The 22,718-nt window shown below is 39.7% G+C and overlaps 1 protein-coding gene across 1 annotated transcript in view; it reads left to right on the forward strand.

Annotated features, from left to right (window-relative positions):
• pcdh7a (protocadherin 7a) overlaps positions 1 to 22,668 on the forward strand; it is a 61,478-nt gene extending 38,810 nt beyond the window's left edge. The window contains exons 5-6 of the mRNA XM_077524677.1: positions 15,312 to 15,513; positions 18,527 to 22,668. Coding sequence (XP_077380803.1) covers positions 15,312 to 15,513; positions 18,527 to 19,062 — 738 coding nt within the window. The 3' untranslated portion in view covers positions 19,063 to 22,668. The remainder of the gene's footprint in view (positions 1 to 15,311; positions 15,514 to 18,526) is intronic.
• The last annotated feature ends 50 nt before the right edge of the window (positions 22,669 to 22,718 follow it).

A 22,718-nucleotide genomic window follows, 5' to 3' on the forward strand; every position in this document is an offset into this window, starting at 1 on the left:
TTTATTAAAAATAAATAAATAAATCCAAAAAAACATGTCAACACTTACAAAGGTTCAACTTCACAGCTGTTTTTCTTATTTGTTAGATTCAGTACTACTTTTTTTTTTTCAAACTGATACCAGCACAAGTATTCAAGTCTTGAGTAGTCACAATACCAAGTACCGATACCACTAGTACTTTAATAAAAAAAAAAAAATCCCCCCACAAAAATGACAATTTTAAAAGAAAAAAAAATATACAGTTTGTCCCAATATAGCATTTTTCCTTAAAGTGACAGAGTGTTGAATTTACTGCCATCTAGTGGTGAACTAGTAGATTGCAACAACCTAAGTTAGATCCCCGTGCTTCGGTGCCTCAGAGACACCACATTTCGCAAGCCTATCACCAATTACTGGATGAATTCTCGCGGTATTTGTGAGTTCACAAACTCCGGAGAATACATCTTGTACCGCTCCCGCAGATAACCGCCGTTCCGAACCACTGGTCGTTCGGACCAATCACAGCGGGACATTGTGTTTGGGGGCGGGATATGCAACTGTGACAAAACCCGGAAGCCAGCACCGATGCAGAGGCTTGCAAACAAACCCAACATGGACGAATGGACGCTACAATGAATTTTGTTCTCGCAGAATTACTCACCGTTTCATTGTTGAATGTTGAACAGCAAGAGGCGCTTCGTGCATTTCTAGCTGGTAAGATGTTCGTGTATTGATAAATTGTCAAAAACTGGTGAATCAAACAAATCTTAGATCATCTTTCACACATACTATAAGCAAAGTACTTGTGTTTCTGGAGTCTTAATACAAAAATGTATTTTAGCTAATCAACTACCTAGTTATATAATTAGTTATATTTGTACATTAATACTCATGTCATGATGTCCGACACACATACGACTGTAGAAATTCACTATCAAAAACACTATCTCCTTGGAAACGGTTCTAATAATTAATTTTATTTTATTTATTTATTCATTTTTTCCTTTCGGACACATTACATGATTACAGCTTACATCAATCACATCACATCACATCACATCATTTGCAACATTGACATCCGAAAGAAGGGCTGACGGATCGAAGCCGAAGCTTATTCGAGACCCGTCCCCATCGACCCATTACTATAACGCATCAATCATATACATTATTTAGAATAGTCATTAATTTTTATCGTTATCCATCCCATACTATCCCAGACACTTCTGCGCAATTCTTCTCTTTCACCAGTAGGGTCTTCGCTGACCACATGTGCTTTCCAGAAGAGTAGAGCGGCTTGCATTCTGCCCATTGCGATTCAAGCAATTTCAGCCTCGATTCTTGTCAGGTAGCATCACTGGTTGCTAGCACGTTGTAGATCTGATTACTCCTGTGCGCTGCCCAGCATAATGCATAAGGTTATGACTCTTGATGGCAAAATAGTGTTGGATCTCTAAGTGCAGCACACAATTTAGTGTTAATGTTTTGTGCAGTTTCCCTCATTTAGCCGACGTTTGTCTTCATCTCCTGACCCGTGTCTCTACCTGTCCGCTTGACCTCCCGCTTACGCTCAATAAATAACACATCTGTTCTTTGCAGCCAAGCCTCAAGGGGGATACGCATTCCATGTCACTCACTGTAAAGACGCGCACACACATATACTCACACGCACGTCTATATTTAAATTAGCAGTGTAAATATATCACCTTCAAATGAATTGTTAACACATCTGCCTCGTTCGCGTGGTTTATTGTGAAATGCTTCCTGTCAGCATATTTCACTCCTTCTTTGAAGTCTTTGATGCATAACTTGAACCAAAGCTGCAAATGGCTTCAAAAGATTCATGTATGAACATTTCATGAACAAGCCTGAAACTCACCACAAAGCCCGTAAGTGCACGCAATCACACAAGAGGTCAAAGGTGAATTTGCGCTATCCGCAGGCCCCTTCGGCAGAGTGATAAAAACAGACGAGTGACGATAACAAAGCAGTGTTAAGACTTACAGACTAGTTTGTGTTGATGAGATGAAACAAAGCAGCAAAGATATTCATCTTCATATCTCGCCAGATAATTTCACACTTAAGGCACATGTGGGGGGAAAAAGATAAAATAAGCGACGGTGGAACTAATGAAATATTCAACATAGTGAAACGCTAAGGAGTGCAAGAATTATGTAAACTGGTTGAACATTTTTGAACATCTCTAGTTTTTTTTTATTTTATTTTTTTTATGTAGTTTAAATACATTAATCAAGACAACTGTAAGAAATACTTGTAGTTGTAGGCTCCTCCCACTGTTGTCAAGGGTAATTTATTTTTAATCCACTGCGCCGAAACCAAATCGAGAGTCGTAAGTGTGCGTTTGTCATCAAACGAACAACGATTAAGGCCAGAGAGACCGGAGAGACATTAACTCAAGGCAAAACAGGCTTTGTGACCTATTGGTTCAAATTATTTTCTGTGTTGTGTAAAGTCACTCCCCACTGACGATAAAGTGCTTTATAGTGCATATTTGTATCTCACATATTAAAAAATTCACTTAGTAGGAAACATTCTATGAGGTAAAAAAAAAAAATTCTATTTCTATGTTTGATGGTTTCCTTTGCCAGTTTCGCCATTATCTTGACTGTATTTCAGTGCAGAATGTCTTACTCATTTTAATAGCGCCAATTTTTGTTCGGAAGTTGTTTTGGCAGTGAGGATGTTTTTTCTTTTTTAGAGAAACAGTAAGCAGATATCAAGATTACAGTCGTTCCCACAGGACACAAATCCATATATTGTTCTGCCAATAGTTTCAAGACTCTAAGGTCTGTCACGGAAGTGCTTGGTTGTAGACCCAAAAGCAGGAATCACAAACAACAAAAACAATGTGATCCTCTGCTCAACTCATCTTTATTTGAATTTCTGAATGTTGGCAGATCTGCTTCAGTTATGTGCCTTAGTAGTACTTTGCAATAATTTGTTAGGCATTTACCTACCCGTTCAGTTGTGTCTAGTGATATTTATTTAATTAACCTAATTTTCATTTTTGCTAATATGAGTGAAACAAGCCCCACAATGAATCGGTCTTCTCTCCCTTTAGGGACCATTAAGCCCCTTTCAAGTATTTGGTAAATCTGGCCTTTAATTGAGTCTTACAATATCCCTTGTGGATGGCTATGATCCACTTTTTTTGCCATGGAAATAATCACGTTGAACAAGCGGAGATGTGTCCACGAAATGAACTCCATTCTTAAGGACAGCGAGCAGGGTAATTAGGATGCAAAGTTTCACCCCTCAATCTCTGTTAGGAAAATATCAACTACCTGACAGGCGAGATTGCAAAGAGGATGTCAGGTGTCTGCTTGATTGACGGCCGGCCCCTGGCTGCTTCCTCGCAAAACCACAACAGCACCTGCAGAAAAATAACTCGGTAACAAATGCAATCGTGCGTTGATAAAAGAGGTATCCCTTGTGATGGCGGCCAACGGCAAGTTCAGATTTGTGTGAGGAAAATACGTATTGTCATCCACTCTTTGATGTTAAAAAGTAGATATATGCCTAAAAGTTGTTTTTTCAGTCTTTTGGGTAGGTCAAAACCCTCGGTCTGATCTACTTTACATTTCAAGTGGTCACATATGACATGATTATGTATACATTTGCACAACACATGAATCAACCCACATGCAGGCTAATAACTGCACAAGTGTCAACACCGGACAGTGTATATTATTTGCCGATTTTGTTTTGGGAACGTATCCTCCAGTATTCGTTGAAATAAACAAAAGTTCCGACTGTAACTACGGTTATATCAGTCCCGATTGAACGCCATGCAGAGCGTCCTGTCAATCTGATTCCTTGTATTCGTTTCCATAGGAAAGGAACTTCTGGTGAAACTAGGACTCATACTATGACTATTTTGATTAAGTATTACTTTAGTGCTTAAATTGGCAGTCAGAAGGGGAAATACAAATATTTCTCAAGACAAAACTGCATCCAAACGTGTTTTTTTATAGCAGCAGCTATACTTGCCTGCAACGAGCGAAGCCGTGACGTCACCATGTTGAATGCCGTCTACACCAATTAAACATGGCATTTTTTGACAAACCCAAGTCATTCTCGCAACCCTCCATAATCAATACTCACGGAAGGTCCATCAATCTGTAACTGGTGATGCCTGTTTGCTGACAGATGAGATGCAACAGACGAGTTCCCGTATATAAGTATTTTCCCGCATCAGATTTTATTGCACATTTTAACACATTCATTGCCAGACCAGCAAAAAAAATGCATCATTTGACGTATTTTTCCGTCAATGGCAGTGAATGAGTTAAACATGGTAAAAATCAATGAAGCAATTATAAATTGTTGATATATTGTACAGCAGGGGTGTCCAAACGTTTTCCTCTGAGGGCCACATACAGAAAAATAGAAAGCTGCAAGGGCCACTTTGATTTTTTTTTTTTAAGTTATTTATTAACACATTCATTGCCAGACCAGCAAAAAATCATTTGACGTCTTTTTTCCGTCAATGGCAGTGAATGAGTTAAACACATTGATATTGAACAACACCACCCAAAACTTAATATGTTACACATAACTGACCTGTAAAATGCGCCCAACCGGCTTTTTACATTAATCGAGTCATTCATAATGAAATTCAAGGTTCCAGATCTACAGTATTCGGATATACACAAGTACCTCATTAATTTTCCGTCGTCTTACTTGTGAGAATCTTTAGAAGTCTTCAAAAGACTGGAGGGGTACAAATGGACGACATCTGGATTCGTAATGAACCTTCATCTTTGGTCTCTCACTTGCAGGATAAAGTGTTCCTTCATGTAACTCTAGCTCGCGTTAGCATTTGTCAACAGGAAGAGTATCATGGTATGCTATCCCTTCTTCGATATGCGCTTGTTTATTTATTTTTTATTTTTTTACTTTACATCTTGTCAATAGGCCTGTTGTCTTCTCAGAACTCCAGCCATCACTTGATGACCAGATGGTGATTAGCAGGGCTGGACTGGGACAAAAAAAAAAAAAAAAAAAATCCTGCCATTTTTGGTTTAGACAGACCCATCAGGATTAGCAGAGCGCAAGTGACTATAGATTTATGTATTTATGTGCCCCGGACTGACTGGACTTGACAGCTATAGTTACATTTTATAAAGTGGTAAATTGGTTATGGTTTGGTAGTGGTTAAAGTGATAAAATAGTCATTTTTACTGTGACAATTACATACAGCAGTGCTATAAGATAAAAATAATTTGTTCCCCCATGCTTTTCATATGCACCTCTTTAAGTCTGAGGTCTGATGATGATCTGGATCAGGCTTCCTCACGCCTGGTCCTCGAGGGGCCGAAGTCCTGCAGGTTTTAGATGTTTCCGTCCTTCAATATAGTTGATTCATCTAATCAGCTCATCAGCAAGCACTGATAACGATCATGATCTTCAGAATCAGCTGTGTTGGAGGACGGAAACATCTAAAACCTGCAGGACTCTGTCCCTCCAGGACCAGGAATGTTGAAGCCCGGTCTGGATGGACAACTTCCTTGCTGTCAAATCCCAAATTTATGCAGAGACCCCAGCGTAAGCTGCTTTTCATCCTGACAACCATATTTGTTGTTTTGCTGTGCCGAGAGCACGTCCTGTTGCTTCATTATGCAGACCAGCATGCAGCAGGACACAAACTCCGCATCCAACTGCACCGCACGATTCGCACAAACGCTTCCTCGCGCAGATGTTGTGTATAAACACAAACACACGTGTTGAATATGCAGACACATGTAACAAGAAGAGAGGGAGACTGTTAATTAACTCAAGCTCGTTAATTCTCTTTGAACCGACTGGTGAGGAGGTTTACACACTAATTACCCTGATGACGGAAGCAACCTGTGCATGCACACACACATGCAAATCCTCATATTAAAGACATAAACACATCTTGTGGGCGTTGAAAGCCGCATGCATGCCTTTAAAGCGCCGCTTACACAAAAGGTGTGAAGTCTAGCTCGTAAGCATATGTGTACACTCACGCACACACAAACACCTGTCTGTCTCTGTATCATTCTGGGGACTTCTCATTGACATAATGCCTTTTCCTAACCCGTTCCATAACCTCAACCATCAAAAACGATTGCCTACCCCCATTCCTTATCCTAACCTCAACCATAACCCAATTCAAACCGAAACTCTAAAACCAAGTTTGACCCTCAAAAAGAGGTCTGAACTTGTGGGGACTACCAAAATGTCCCCACAATTTCAAGTCGGTCCCCACAATGGTATTTAAACTTGGAAAAACGTGTGTGTGGGTGTTTGCTACATGCTCAGGCCCACATTCCGGGATTTTACAAACTTGTGGGGCCCATTTGTCCTTATGGGGCCATTTTTGGGGGGCCAACAACTTTAGACCTCTTTTAGGGGTCAAGACTTGGCTTGAGAGTTTAGATTTCAATTGGGTAATGGTTGAGGTTAGGGTTGTGGTTAGGCAATCATTTGTGATGGTTGGGTTTAGGGTAATGCAAGGCTGAAACTTGCACAATTTTGTGTCACGAATTCTCGAGTCGTGCCAGTGCGCGAACTAGTCCTAAAGTGGCGTGAAGTGCGCGTAAACCCGTCATGACTGCGTGCCATGTCGGGGCAAAACTTTTGAAATGTTCAAAATTTTTGTCGTGAACTATGCGCAAACTGTCCGCGAACTCGTCGGGACGATGCGGGAAGGATGTGCGCCAGTGCGTGGCAGTGCGTGGCCATGCCACGAATAGCTCACGAACAGCTTACGTTGCATTATATCCCAGTTCGTGCCCCAAATGGCACGACTTGCCACGACAAACCTGTGGCCAAAAGTCGTGAATGTGTCAGCCTTGCATAAGTGGCTAGGAAATGTATTACCGTATTTTTCGGATTATAAGTCGCAGTTTTTTTCATAGTTTGGCCGGGGGTGCGACTTATACTCTGGTGCGACTTATGTGTGAAATTAACACATTATTATATCATTTCACGTTATTTTCACACTAAACCACAAGAGGGCGCTCTAGGCCTGTGTTGATAAGTTCAACACTGCCGGTAGAAGAGCATCGTCTACCTCCCGAGTTGGGGGAGTTGTTTAAAAGTGACACAGAGCATGAAGATTTCATTGGATTTAGTGATGTGGACTGAAACCGATAGTTTGGTAAACTTGTTAGCATGTTCTTTATGCTAGAGTTATATGAATAACTTGTAGTGATGGGAACATAATTCAGCCACGGAACGTTGGGACGAAGGGAGAGTTCCGGGTGGGAAGGTTTTGTTATGTGGAAAAGGGGAGTTAGCCTGTTAGCTTCTAGCTGAATGGGGAGTTGCTGTTAAGACCTCAGAAGCTGATGTCAATAAAATGCCAGCCTTTGGCTCCGTGCTTCAACACTCCGCCTCCGACTCACTCTTAATATGTTACGTCGTTACTGACATTACCAGGCATGTCAGTCATGTAACGTTAGCATACCGTACACTTATTCAGCCTGTTGTTCTCTCTTTTATTTTTATTTTAAATTGCCTTTCAAGATGACATGTATGTTGTTGGTGTTGGATTTTACCAAATATATTTCCCCAAAAATTTTTACTTATACTCCAGTGCGACATATATGTTTTTTCCTTCTTAATTATGCATTTTTTGGCTGGTTCGATTTATAATTCGGAACGACGTATAATCCTAAAAATACGGTATATCATTGGGATGGCCCTACAAAGATAGTACGACAAACGTGTGTGTGCCTTTGTCTTTGCTACATTGTGGGGCCCATAAGCGTGCACTTATTCCCATTTAATTATCATTGTGGGGACTGACTTGTCCTTGTGGAGACATTTTGGTGGGCCCCACAAGTTCAGACCTCTTTTTGAGGGTCAAGACTTGATATCTGTTTTGAGTTTCATCCAATAAAGATAAAAATGTAAAAAATAAATAAACAAAATAAAAAAGACAAAAATGGACAAAAGTGTTTTTCACAAGACAGCCAACGTATTATTTCAATCTGTAAGATGCGTTCAGGGCCACCATGCTTCTGTTTGACGCACAAGCACTAAAGTGTCTAGATTCTTATTGCATATATTTGCACAGTGAAACTGTGTAACAATTATACTCCCACTTTATACACACTGGCCAACACACACGCAGCACAGTGGAGTGGAGCTCCCATGTCGCCATTGAACTCTAATGGCCTGTGTAAGATGAACGGGAAGGGGTTTTTAATGTCCTCTGTCAAACTCAATTAATATTCCATCAGGCGTGAATTTAGAGGCAACACTGCACCTTTGTCACCATTCATCAGTGTGTGCGCATGTGTGTGTGTGGTCTTATGCGTAATGCAGTCACGAGTAAAGCTGAAGAGCATCTACAATAGCACCCCGGGGCCAAACAGTTCTAATTTGGCTCGGGAAAAAAGTTGTACACATTCATAGATACCCTCTCCCAGGGCTTTGTATTCGTAGAAAACTAACGCAACTTGATTTTCGGCCTATTTGGGAATTTGGCAGTGCTATGCGCCATGATGAGCATTCTAGTGCCAGGGTGGAAGGTGGTCTCCAAGTGCCCACTTCACAGATCTGTGATCTCCTGAGCCAACTTAATATCATCCGACCGTGGAGAGCTTTTTGCAATTCCATATCAATGTGGGCTTTGACCTGCCGCAGGAGACCAGCAAGTCGGTTTCTTCTTCTGCCATGTCAAGGATTTGTGCATTTAAAGGGAATGAGGGGGTTGCTTCGATTAGTGGTGAACGCTGTCAGCTGTGTTCATGCCCACAACGGTGCAGAACACATTTTAGAATGAACTTGCAGAGGTCTGCAATACCAAAACTTGGTCGAGCTCGCCTCAATACAGCGAGCCCTTAGATTTACCTCAACATGATTCATAACAAAAACACAACATTTTGTCCAGCCATATGTTGGCAGGACACTTCCTGGTTCACAGTGATTGACAACGGCTGATTTGTGCAACATGATTCAAACAACAGAAAATAAAACCTCCAAACAAAATGAAAAAGCATCAGTCATAACATGACAATTTTTATTTTGGGGGCAGCAGAGTAGAGATTGCGGAATGTAATCCTGCAAAGTCCAAGGCTGAAGGATGAAGACACTAAAAGTCAATGTCATCTACAAAGAACTACGACCAAGCAAGCATTGCTGCTACAAGAAACAGCAAAATTTTGCATGTAATTGATGCTCATCCAAAAGGTTTATAATTGCCTATATATGCTTCAAGATACCACAAGATGGTGGAAAATGTTATGGCTTAACAAAATGAAGCTCCTCCCCTCACTTCAACATAGTGACTCAGCTCCAAGATCCACAAAGCAATATTTTTGTATTAAATATGACTTTAGCCCATGGATGGGCAATTTAGAATTGAAGTCGGAGGGGAGCACAATTTTTCATCAGCACTATTGTGGGGGCCAAATAGGACTACTTGCTTCCTAACCAATTGCATGACTAAAATGTTACTTATTCTGTATGAACAAAATATGTGCTTATGTGTCTTAATATTTCATTTTTCATTATACATTTTTCAATACATGTATATAATATCAACTATCCTAGCCCAACAACAACAAAATAACCACATACTGTTTTTTTTCCAGTGCAAAGGACTCTCTTGCACAAAAATTACTAACCAACATTAAACGCAGTAACTCATTTTTTGCATGTTTTACATAAAAATCAATTCATTCAATATTTTAATATCACCGGTATTGAGGTACTACGTTTGTCCTGCCTATCATTCCAAATCTGCACAAAAAAAAAATTATTAGGGCTACTCATGTTGTGGTAAAGGACATATCTGCAACCTAGTGGTGAATGGTGATATTAAAACTTAAAATTACAGTCGATCCCTGCGTTCAACACCGTATTTGTGTATTCAATTGTCTTTTTTTTTTCTTTTTTTTTTTCATGCATCCATCCATTTCCCTGATTTTACTGTGATTTATTTAAATGGACATTTAGCAGGTTTTTCATGGAAAACATATGTTGAATGTTTATCGGCAATTTTTGCAGCATTTTTTGTGTTTGTAAATGACAGTTTCCTTCCATTTTTTATTTTTAAAAATGTTGGGGTTTTTTTTGTTTGTTTTTTGTGTGTGTTTTTGTGGGGAGTGGGGACATTTATCAAGGGGCCACTCACAGCGTGGTCTGTTGGGCCTCTAGTTGCCCATCCCTGCTTTAGCCTGAGGACAACAACAGCAAAAACATAAGTTTTTCAATAAATAACACAGGATTGGTTCCCAAAACTCTTGTAATTTCTTCTTCATTCAAGCCACCCAAAATTTAGTATTAAGCATGCGAGAATATTTCTGATAAACCATGATAGAAACATCATCTCTTTTTTTTCTTTTTTCTTTTTAAAGGTATGTCATTGGCATTTTAATGAGCAAATTCAAAGGAGTAGTTTTAAAAACACCGCGTTGACATCAAATTATTGACTTGAAGTTTAAAAGCCTAATTAAAAAAAAAAAAAAAAGCAAAGTTGTAAGTTGATGAAAAGCAAAAGCATGAAGGTCAAAACACATTCAGCTTGGACACTAATTGAATTTAACGAGTGGAATTTTTTTGCTGAAGACCCATGTTGATTTTTATTTATTTATTTTATTTTATTTTGTATTTTTTTTCCCAAGGATGAGAGCTAGCAAGGCGGGAAGAGTGAAGGAGTTATGGTCAATAAAGCCTGCCGTAGGGAATGAGAGAGAGACTCATAACGAGGTCAAGGACACATTATTGATCGGCACATTATAAAGCTGACTAGTCGAGAGAAGAAGTGGAATAAGGGAGGCTCGAAAGATGGTGGTCCAAAGAGAGGAGGGAGACTTACTGTTGTGAGACTGCATTCAGAAGGATGGCTGGGGGAGGAGTTTCATTGGCCAGCTAGAATGGAGTGGAGGGGAAATAAAATTAGCAGGGTGAAAGAATGAAAAAGGGCACCTCAGACCAGCAAGAGGACCAGAGGGAAATTGAATTACATTGAATTATGGCTGAACTGATGAAATCTGTAGCGGAACAGACAGACACACGCGCGCGCACGCACGAGCGCACACAAGTCAGGCACCTAGAGATCATTAATTAAATAAAACTAAAATTACACATTTTTCAAGTTGTAAATCTCAACTCGGCAGCAAAAGTACTTTTATCTTCACATCCTCACTTGTATGCTTTTTATGATCCAAACAGTTGAATTCTAGTCCCATTCATCATTCTCGGTGCTGTCCTTGATGAATTAAACAAAATTATTATTATAAAGTATATTATTAATTACCTCAAAGGTGGAATGTAATTTGTTCCAGGAAACTGGTCCATCTCTGATTTGTTCCAATTTTTCCAAAGGAAATAAATGGAAATCATTTAGAAATAGTCGTTTCCTATTCTAATTGCAGTGGAGACAGTATTCTGCATTAGATTTTAATATCTCACTCATACAAGTGTAAAAATTACTAAATAAAATAAGTTAACCAGCAAAAAGAAATGGGATTAATCAAGTGTAGTCATCCTTCAAAAGTCAATGTTTCTTTTTTGAGGAGATTTCTAAACAAGGCGCAATATCATTGGCTGCTTGCATAGTTGAGCCACCTTTTAGTCTCCTAGACGTGGGGGGGGGTGGGGTGGAGGGTAGACGAAACGAAAGAGACACATTACAGTTACACAAATGCCTTCTGATTGATGTGCATTGTCCTTAAAACATTATTAAAAAAAAAATAAAAAAAACGTAATGCACCGTGTACTTGTTATCCCAAAGAACAACATGAGTAGCTCATGGTTTGGTTTGAAAAATAACTCACCAGTGATGGGATACTGTGACTTACTAAGAAGGCTTCCTCCCACACTCAAAAAAAACCCCATTCATGGTAGGTTTATTGAAAATTTCCCTAAGGTGTGAGTGCAAGCATAAATGGGTTCTTCGTCTATTCAGCGTGTGCCGTTTGATTGGCTGACAACCAGCCTAGTGTCAAAGTCAGCTCAGATATTGAACTCCATATTGTACAGCATTTGAGAGTTTCTGCTTAATTCCCAAAGGGCAGATCGCTAACAACCGAAGAAAATGTCAGAGTGAGGGGCTCCTCTTTGGCTCGAGCTGCCTTTCAGAGTTTCATTTCAAATCTGTAATATTCTTGAAACTATTTTTTAGACACATCATGTATTTCATTTCACCTGCGACCATAACCAAATGTGACGAACTTGTTTTCTTTATCCAATGTATTTGCTTTAAGTCAAGAGTGGAGAAGGTAATACGGCTGAGGAAATTAACCTGTGCTCAGTTTCCATAGTTACACACGCTGGTGTCTAAACTTGGATGTTTTTCAGAGAAGGCATCCAACGTCTGACTCGTGTACACAGTAAAAGGGCATCGGGGTCGTGAGTTTTCATTTTGTCATGAGAGGAAAACAGCTCCTGAATTATTAGTGACGTCAATGGCACCAACGTCAGAAAAACAAACCTGTTGACTCGATAATTATTACAAATATATATTTTTTCTAATATAGCAAAGGTTATTGTTTAAGAGTTGTGAGTTTATTCCTAAAACATTTGTCCATATGCAGTCGTGTCTTCCAGATGAACAGCTCAGACCAAGATTGGGACCGTCTACTTAATTAATTTTGCTGTCTGTTACTCTTTCATGTTTATTAGGTGAGATGTTGAAATATTCCCTCTGTCTGGAAGAAAAGAAAAAGACTTTTATCCCAGCTGTCCGTCACATTTCCCTCCAGATTATCCCAAGGCGACAATGTATCGAGTCGAGGTTTTTTCCCTCCCTAATCTGTATTTTTTTTTTCCCCTTCCCTTTTCTTCCTCCCCCGCACACGGCGCGTTTCAAAGCTGATGGAAATTGAAAGGGTTGTAATGTTGAGGCGTTCAGGTAAACGGGTTCGAGAAGAGCTATGAGCTGTGTGTTCTAGAAATTGGCTTCTGGGTGCCGAGTGATCCCTCAGGGCCACAAGGAGTCATTTAACACTCTGTGATGTACGCTTCTTCGACTGCGTTCGCTACGTGGAGGTGATTTGTGTGCTGGAAATCACAGCAGGTGTGATTGAGGGTAGGATGCGGATTTACTGATTCATCCTTTCCCCCGGAGCTTTGTCACTAGGTGGTCATGTACTGTGCAGCCCATTGTTGGACACATCCAACTTACTAAATATTTTATTTTTAAGTTGTTGTTTTTTGTTTTAATGGTATTAAAAGCAATACCAATGTAACTGCTCGTCACACTGTGCTTCAAGTTCAGCCCGAGTACTAAAGAAGGCCTTTGGCAAACTTGTAACCAACCAAGAAATTTTTGATATGGTAAAATATGCTTAAAGCTACTCGCACACAAACACATACTGAAGTTCAAATTCAGGTGAGATTTGAGAGGTCAAAGAGTATAAGTATGCACCAATTAAACACAAATTAAGCCATAATAAAAAAATAAAAAATCGGGTCACCAACATTAGGGGTGTGAATTGCCTAGTGCCTGACGATTCGATTCGTATCACGATTCACAGGTCACGATGCGATTCGATACCGATTAATCCCGATACGAATTTATAAGTCGATTGTTGCGATTTTTTTTCATTCAAATTTAGAAAATACTAATCAGTAAGCTTGTAGAGTGTAAGATTTATATGAAAATGTATTATTTATTTATCTGAAATTTCAGTCTTATAGAGGTTGTAATCTGTTTCATGTTTGAACAGCATTAAAATAAAATATTAAGGCTTAATGTTCCGTTCATATAACATTCTTCCATGCTCAAGGTGTGAATCCTAACCCGAAGTCAGACGTTTTGTTGAATATTTTTCCATTAAAAATGGAAGTTTAAAAATCGATTCACACACACAAAAAAAAAAAAAAGGCAATGATGATAAGACGTTGAATCGGTAAGACTACCAAATGAACAATTCTGAGCTCTTAAAAAAAAAAAAAAAAAAAAAAAAAAAAAAAAACGATTTTTTTTTATTGAATCGATTCGAGAATCGCGCGATGTAGTATCGCGATATATCACCGAATCGATTTTTTTTTAAACACCCCTAACCAACATGATGCCGCTGCCGCACTGACAGTATCAATCAAAATGAAGCATTATTTAATTTAGTGGTATGTCCATTGCTTTGCCCTCATTGTTCGACCGTATTTCAATTTTGACCTTCATTGAAACACGTTTCTAAAGGTCAAAATTGAATTTTGGAATATTTGCATTCAAAGTAGTGCTGTCAAAGTTAAAGCGTTAACTAATTAATTAATCACAAAAAATTAGCGCATTAATCATGTATTAACGCAGATTAATCGCACTCTTAATTTTGAGCGCAGATGATCCTTTAGCTTGATGGCTACGTTAGAGGTCGCACAGGTTGTGTTTGAACAATAAACGTAACATGCATTAAAGTGAAGCATTTTATAAATGCTTGTGTGTGACTTTCAGAATATTTGTTGATGTCAAACTATTGGGGTCATATTTTTTCCACTTTAAATTATGCAAGTAATTAACTGATTAGAAAAAAAGAGGAGGATGAGACGTCCTCTTAACATTAAATGCTGAAAAAAATTAACACATAAGAGGTGCATTTTAAATTTGGCGGTCAAAAAATGTTGGTAAAAAGCCCTTTTAATTAAGCGATTAATCGTGATTAATCTAAATTTTAAGATGCGATTAATCTGATTAAAAAATGTAATCATTTGACAGCTCTAATTCAAAGCTTTTCATTCGGTGTCAATCAGTTCTACACTGCTCAACAATGTGATGGCAAGAAAAACAATAATAATATTTAATATAAGGTGAAGTTCATTGTTGTTACGTGTGAGTGGTGACTGTCAGATTTAAGCCAAGTTCCTCTCCATTTCTTGCCCACACATTTGAACAGGAAATGCAAATTTAGCTATTTAACGATGAAATCATTAATAATTATTGGATTGAAAAGAAAATCGATGTAAAGCACAGACCATAGAACTAAAAAGTTATACTCTCACATGCGGAAAACAGTCAGCAGTGTGTCCAGCAAATGTTCCAAATACAAGTTTATTTTTAAAGTACTGTAAATTCCCCAGCTGCTGCAGCAATGTCAAATTCCAAATAATGAATAAACGCTTTGGGGCAGGCCAAAAGGTTTGTAAACATCAGCCATTGCCGAACAGTTTTAATCTAAACAGGATTACTCTTAAAGTTTGAAAAGCCGCCGTGATTGGTAGATGACATTATCCCGCATTGTATCAGCCGCGCACATAAACACCATCACATAATCTCAATATGTCTTTGCGGGCCACCGTTATACCTAATCTCCAGATTGAGAATCTCAGATTAGGAGTCTCCCTGATGATTAATCCCATATTGTTTGTGTTTTGTGTGTGCGCTTGCCCCACAGGGGACCCTTCGCCGGGTGACCTTCTCAGTGGTAAGCCAGGCCCAGGATGCCGGTTGCTATGACAGCGGCCTGGAGGACTCGGAGACCCCCAGCAGCAAGAGTTCATCGGGGCCGCGCTTGGGAGCCCTGCCGCTGCCCGAGGAGGGTTACGAGCGCACCACACCCGAGGGCAGTGTGGGGGAGGAGGAGCATGTGGAGAATGGTCAGTGGGCACCCGCACGCACACATGCAAAATCCCTCTAATTGGGTGAAAGCAACAGCATGAAGAGAAGTGAGCATACAGCAAAAATGGAATGTCAATGGTTGTGCAATAGAAAGAATGTCATTTCTGACGTAATTCACAAGAAGAAGCAGAATCTTTTGCTATGTACAGTATGTTCTGTTTGTCGAGGCTTTGCACACCTCATGAAGGACTTTTTATTTTTTATTGAAACCCATTTTTTTTTACCCTTGGCTGACTACAAATACATAAAGTAGACCTGTTTGTATTGACTGTGCTTCATAGCTCATATGCTCTCATCATCAAGTATGATGTTTTATTTCATTTCAAGCTTTTAATGTTTGACAGTAGGTAAAATCTTTTATTTGGAGAGAAACGTCGAGTCACCACCAAGGTCACAGAAAGACAAAACTTTTCATTCTCATCTTTCCCCTGCACAGCATATGGACTTGACAGAGCTGGAAGAACTTTGGTAATGCATGAAGGTCACTGTGACCTTAGATCCTTTTGGGACTGTGCATGCGGTTTAACGCTGCTTTCACACAGACTGGAGAATTCGAGAGATTTTTTTTTTCTCTGTTTTTTCATGCTGGGGGAGTTTAATAACTTTTCGCCACAGTCAGATGAAAAGGGGGATTTAGAATGGAGACATTATCATGCTTGTTTAGGCTCTACCTAGAAGCACTTTGAGAAGGGGGAGCCTACTGAAAGAAATATTTCACCTTTTGTTTCATTTCTTTTCAACATTATTACCATAAAGAAACTTTCGAGTGAAGTGAGTTATTATTTGTTGAAAGCGTTCTTTTTGATGAAAATAACAAAGAAATTGGCAACATGCTGCAATATATTGTGTTAAGAGGTACTCCATCCATCCATCAATTTTATATTACAATTGTCATGATTAGCATAATGGTTAAGATGGAACCTATCATTGTTATTTTTTGGTGGCTGAAGGTAGACTAAAACAGCTGAAAACAGGTCTAATTTGTGGTGCAGGTGGTGTACCCTTAATTTTAGTTCATTTGATTGTGGTGCAAACAAAAAGATTCTGAGCTACGTGTGTGCGTATTTCACTCATAATACAGCAACAGTGCACATCAAACCAGTAGAAATCCATTCATTTATTATTCCTGATTTACAGTAATTGAGCACAATGTTAATATTGATCCAAACACGACTGCTATACATAGATAATAATGCTAACCTTTGTCATGAGGTCTGATGGGGCATCACTAACCTCTTGAACCAGCACTCACGGGACATTAAACGGCTAATACACAAGCTAATATATTCCTTGCATGTCATTAAATTCAAATTTGTCATCCTAATTTGTTAAAAATGGTTTTGGTTTCCAGCCGACCTTTCACCTTTTGAAGCTGTAACGCTGAGCCAACAGTTCTCACATTGCTCTTCTTTTCTGTTTTTACTTGTCTTCCTAACTGAATATGTGATTAAAATGGTACCTTGACCTACAAGTTGAATTGGTTCTGTGATCAATTTGGTAACACAATTTTGTTGTACATCAAATCAATTTTCAATTGAATTGAAATGCATTAATTGTCACGTGAGGTGCGGAGTTAGGGCCCAAAGCGCATGGGAATTGTAAAACAGAGTTACATAAAGTAACTACGTTCACATTGCCTCAAAGAGATCACTTGACTGAGAAACCTCAATGGAGAGAGCCGGGCTGGATTCATGGAATCAACCTCAAACACTCGGGAGAACAGATTGCATGGAAGATGAAGTAGGGATAGGAAAAGACATTCTGAGAGAAACCTCGGCTACGGAACCTCAACGTACTGACAACGGAATCAATGCACAGTGCAATGCACAGTTCTAGATGACAGAATAAAGGCCTATATGACAAAAATGTGACTAGACAATTAGAGTGTGACTAATACCAGACCATAGCAACTGCAGGGCAACTGACAACATCATCACAATGGGTATAGCACCTGCATAAAAACTGATGTCTTCATCACAAGGGGCCTCGAAACTGAATAGCTCCTGACATCTTCTTCATCACAAGGGGCATAGCAACTTGCAATTTCATCACAAGGGGCATTGAAACTGCATAATAACTGACAGTGTCTTCATCACAAGGGGCATAGCAACTGCATAGCAACAGACAACTTCTACATCACAAGATGCATAGCAACTGCATAGCAACTGACAACTTCTACATCACAAGGTGCATATCAACTGCATAGCAACTGACAACTTCTACATCACAATGGGCATAGCAACTACATATCAGCTAACAACTTAGAAGCTGACAATTTCTACATCACAAGGGGGCATAGCGACTGCATAGCAGCTGGAAACTTCTACATCACAAGGGGGATAGCGCCTGCATAGCAACTGACTACTTCTACATCTCAAGGGGCATTGCAACTGAATAGCACCTGACAACTTCTACATCAAAAGGGGCATAGCGACTGCAAAACAGCTGACAACTTAGCAGCTGACAACTTCTACATCACAAGGGGCATAGCGACTGCATAGCAGCTGACAACTTCTACATCACCAGGGGCATAGCGACAGCATAGCAACTGACAACTTCTACATCACAAGGGGCAAAGCAACTGCATAGCAACTGTCAATTTCTTCATCACCAAGGGCATAGCGACAGCATAGCAGATGACAACTTCTACATCAAAAGGGGCATAGCAACCGCATAGCAACTGACATCATCATCGCAAGGGACATATGCAGGACCGTAACAATTCAATGACCCTGTGACCCAAACCAAAAAACAATCATAACAAATCTGGTCCACCCCACCCTCAGTAAAATAGTAATACTAAAACTTAAAGAGAATGTATAAACATTTAAGGGTTTTCTATTAAAGCAAAAAACAAAGACAAAACAATGACAAATCGACCACCTGACAACAAAATTGTAGTTTAGGGCACTTATAAGTCAAGTTACCAATATACCTTCATGTTTTTTTGTTTTTGTTTTTTTTCTAAGTTGCTTTTTCTTGTGCGTTCAGATGCCAGGCAGCTGCCAGATGTGGCTCTAACCGGAAAATGTACGCGGGAGTGCGACGAGTTTGGCCACTCTGACACATGCTGGATGCCCGTCCGCCCGTCCCCTCGCCAGCGGCAACGCCACGGCAGCGACCCCCCGCGGCTCTCCACTTTCGCCCCCGGCGACGACAACAACAACCTGCGCAGAAACGACCACGAGAGCGACAGCGAGAGCGCGGGCAGTGCCGGGAGCTCGGAACCAGGCGTGGTCATGGCGGGAGAAGGTCAGAGGTTACCACTAGTCAACGGCGATCCTCTGGGCACCCTGGGAAGAGCCAACAAGAACATGGGCGACCACAATCGCAACCTTCTCAACCGGAAGATGACCTCGGCGTCGTACGACACCTTCAGCAGCGCTGGTTTCGGGAGGCGCCAGCAAGATGAGGAAGGAGGAGAAGGAGGCCAGAACCCAGCGGAGGTCATACCGCTGACCCGGACTGGCGGGGACTACAAGACCACATCCTGCCTCACGTTGTCACGCCGTGAAGTCTACCTGTGACCTCCTCCCCCGCGCAGCAATCACTCCGGCGGCCCGTCGCCACATCCCGAGGACTAACGTTGATTGGTTTCCCGAAAGTTGTACATGCATTTGAAACTTCAGGATTCTAATATTTATAGGCACTTAAACTTTAGCGAGCGATGGATCAACTATTTTGAGAGCTCCTGCCAGGAGTACTTCCCTTTCAAAAAGAAACAAAACAAGAAAAAAAACATGTGGAAGTTGCCTGCAGGCAGTGATTCTATTATGTCCATGTGGGGGAGGAAGACTTCATCTCTTCTTCTTTTTTTTTTCTTTTTCTTTTTTTTTTTTTACCTGAACCTGATGCATGCCTGACCTTCTGCCACTGAGGCAACTGTGTGAAGAATCGAGAGTGTGGAAGAGAGAGAGACTTGAGTAAATCACAACGCCATAAAGGCTTCAGTATAAAATAAAACTTTTAAGACTCCATCGTCAAACATTCAGTCACGTCCAGTCAGAATACGTAAGTACAAAAAAAAAAAATCATTACTGGGGCATTTTGGTTCCATTTCCGCATTTATTAGCGCCACACTGGAGAAAAAAGTAAAATGTGAATGTTCGATTATGCCTCTTAAAAATTAGAAGTGACATGAGCTAGGCTGTTGTGTTTCTGTGAGCTATCCGGGTCATGGCACCAATTGTAAATCTTTGAAGGGAACCTTTCACCGGTTCTTTTATCTTTAATGCTGGTCACAATACAACAGCAGAGCTCAAGTCACCTATTTAATAAGAGGCCAAATGTAACAAAAAGGGGAAAAAATTGTTGGATGAAAAACAATGTTATGAGAGATATATGCCATCTGGTTACGATAAAACAAGCAAGAAAAATAGGCTTAATACCGATTATTAGTAGCCAAGCAGGCAGATAACCGATATTTGGAGCTGATAGTCACTTTCACTAAAAGGCAAGTTATTGCTGTCGAAATTTTAGAAAATACGAACAGCTCTAGCTTTGTTGAAATGTCTTTACACATGTTTATTGAAATCCTTTTCAGATGTGATCAATGCCGACTTGTCTTTTCTCCTTTGAAAGTCACAATTCTCACTTTAGAGTGAAATTCTGAGAATAAAGTGAGAATTCTGCTAACCTTTTTTTTTCTTCACCGGCCCTATTCCTCTTCCACACATCGTCATGTTTTCAAAAATTAAATGAAAACTTCATCAATAACTCCTTATTGTTTTCTCCAAAATGTCTTAATATCTAAAAGGTTACATTTTCACTTGTTTTAGTTTTCATTTCAAACAATATTAGAAAGTGCAGAGAGGTCCCAGCATTGGCAGCATCTCTCAAAATGTTTTCTGAAAATGTAAAGAAATAGTTTCAAATGAATTTATTATCGGACGATATTGTCAAGATGCTGACTATCGGCACTGATAATCGCCCCGGCCGATAAGCAGTCTATTCTTGCAGCATATGACTTGATTCCCATAATATTTTGATTCTAGTTTTTTAGTGTGGCCCTAATACTGCGTTGTTTGATTTCTAACTGTTAACCACAACACATACTAGTTAATATCAAGGTACAAATATGTGAAAATACTTTTTGAAGTACCTCATACTTAAAGCTTGGAGACATACTTTGTACCCTAATGGATACAAATGGACTATAACTGTACTTTGACTTCTGACACTGTACCAATGAACAAGTGTACAGTTACATCAGAAATATTATTGACGATCTTAATGATCCTTAATGCAAGTTCGCCTTCATTTGTATGAACAGAAAGCAACGATGTGATTTTTTTTTTTTTTTTTTTAATGATACAATGTAACCACTCCGAACACAGAGCATCAATAGTATCACAACGTGTTTGACATATTGCCTTCGCATCCAGCCTGTATGTATATAAAGTATGTGTGCGTTAGAGAACAAAGCAGCATTCGATGCTCGCCGACATGACCTGTGACCTTGCGCAACATGACCGGCATGTGAAGATAAAACCCATTTCAGAAGCATTTACATTCAGTGACATTGTAACATAAAGACAACGGGCATTCGCTTTCATGCAGAAACAAGCACATATATCATTAGGAGGATGTGCCGTTTGACACTTTGCCTGATCCCCTCCAGCCGATATTTAAACATGAAATGTAGTCAAATCACATCCTGCTTCATTTTAAGGGAATTCCATCTACTGTATGTAACATTAGACAACGTGCCGATAAGACATATTCAGCATAGTGTAAAGTAGGACTCATAGGAAAAGGACTAAAAATAAAAGCTGACTCTGCATGAAAGATAATGCTAACTACTTCTTTGCTCTTAAAAAAAAAAAAGAAAGAAAGAAAACCACGAGCCTTTTTTTGGATAACTATTTGGATACAACTGTATTATAAATGTGTGCTTACGGGGAAATGGAGATCACGTCAGCATCTTTAAACGGAGGGTGCACAAAATAACCTGAAATTCAGCACCTTTTTTTTTTTCTTTTTTAACCAAATGGTGCCAACCCGAGCCGAGCGTGCATGAACTCCCTCGTCCTTCCCGCGGAGGAGCGACTGTGGATCGAGGCCAGCACATCTTAATTCCCATCATCAGAGCGTGGATAGGGATAATAGGGTTAGCACGTCCCTCTGGTCTTAATGAGTTCCTTTTCTGGCTCTTCTCCTCCCTTGATCTACACATATCTTATTATGAACGTCTCAATATGTGAATGTAACCGGAAATTGTCAAGCAAGCGTGTCTGTCTCCTCATCGTTCTGGAAAACCTTTCGGAGCGCGTTTGCCGTTTTTTCCAAGATTCCGATGGAGGATGAGAGTCTCGATGTGGAAATTTAAAGCGGGAAATGCAATGATAACATCAGAGTTGGAATGGTGCATAATGACACTTTGTATACATGTAAATACTTTCACCTTAACAAATATGTGACAGACTATCCCTTCCCGGAGTCTTCTTTATCTCATGTTCTACTGAGCTTTTCCCCGGATGGACTGAGGATCAATCAATTTGACGTGGACACGTGGATTGTTGGAATATGCTTATCGAACGATTTTTTTTTTTTTGCCCCAACTCTGCTCTTCAAACTGCTGTTTTAAGGCAGTTTCATTATTGCACCTTTCAATGGGGACTTACTGTAAATTAATCCGTTTGGGTGTGTATCTTTTTTTTTTTTTTTTTATAATATACTGCACGTTTAAACAAGTTTCACTACTGCAAAAACAAGCGGGGAGACGGACTAAAGAGGACATTTTGTCAGATAGGACAGCGGACATTTTGTCATCCCCCTTGTGCTGTTTCTCTTATAGCCATGTACAGATGAAACTACACTGTAGAACACACAACGGGATACCGTAAAGGACAATGGCATGCTTAAGCTCTTCAAATCTGCACTTAGAGTGAACAAAAAATAAATAAACAAGGGGGAAGGATTTTTTTTTTTTTTATTAATATTATAATTTTTATCTTCTTGGTTTTCTTTTCTTACGCGGCTCACTGTTTTTTGCTGTTCCCTTCCCTCTTCTTGACATCAGAACTAATTGCATTTGCTATGACGAGGTTGAAACGGAGCTTTCGGCACATGGTTTGGTATGAAGACGAATCCTGTAAAAGTTTGAATTTGACATTAAAAACGTCGAACACTCACACACGTCTGCTCTTTGATGACTCTTTTGCATACTTGCATGAGATTAATA

The sequence above is a fragment of the Festucalex cinctus genome, chromosome 6 (assembly GCF_051991245.1).
Source record: "Festucalex cinctus isolate MCC-2025b chromosome 6, RoL_Fcin_1.0, whole genome shotgun sequence".
In the NCBI taxonomy this organism is placed as follows: domain Eukaryota; kingdom Metazoa; phylum Chordata; class Actinopteri; order Syngnathiformes; family Syngnathidae; genus Festucalex; species Festucalex cinctus.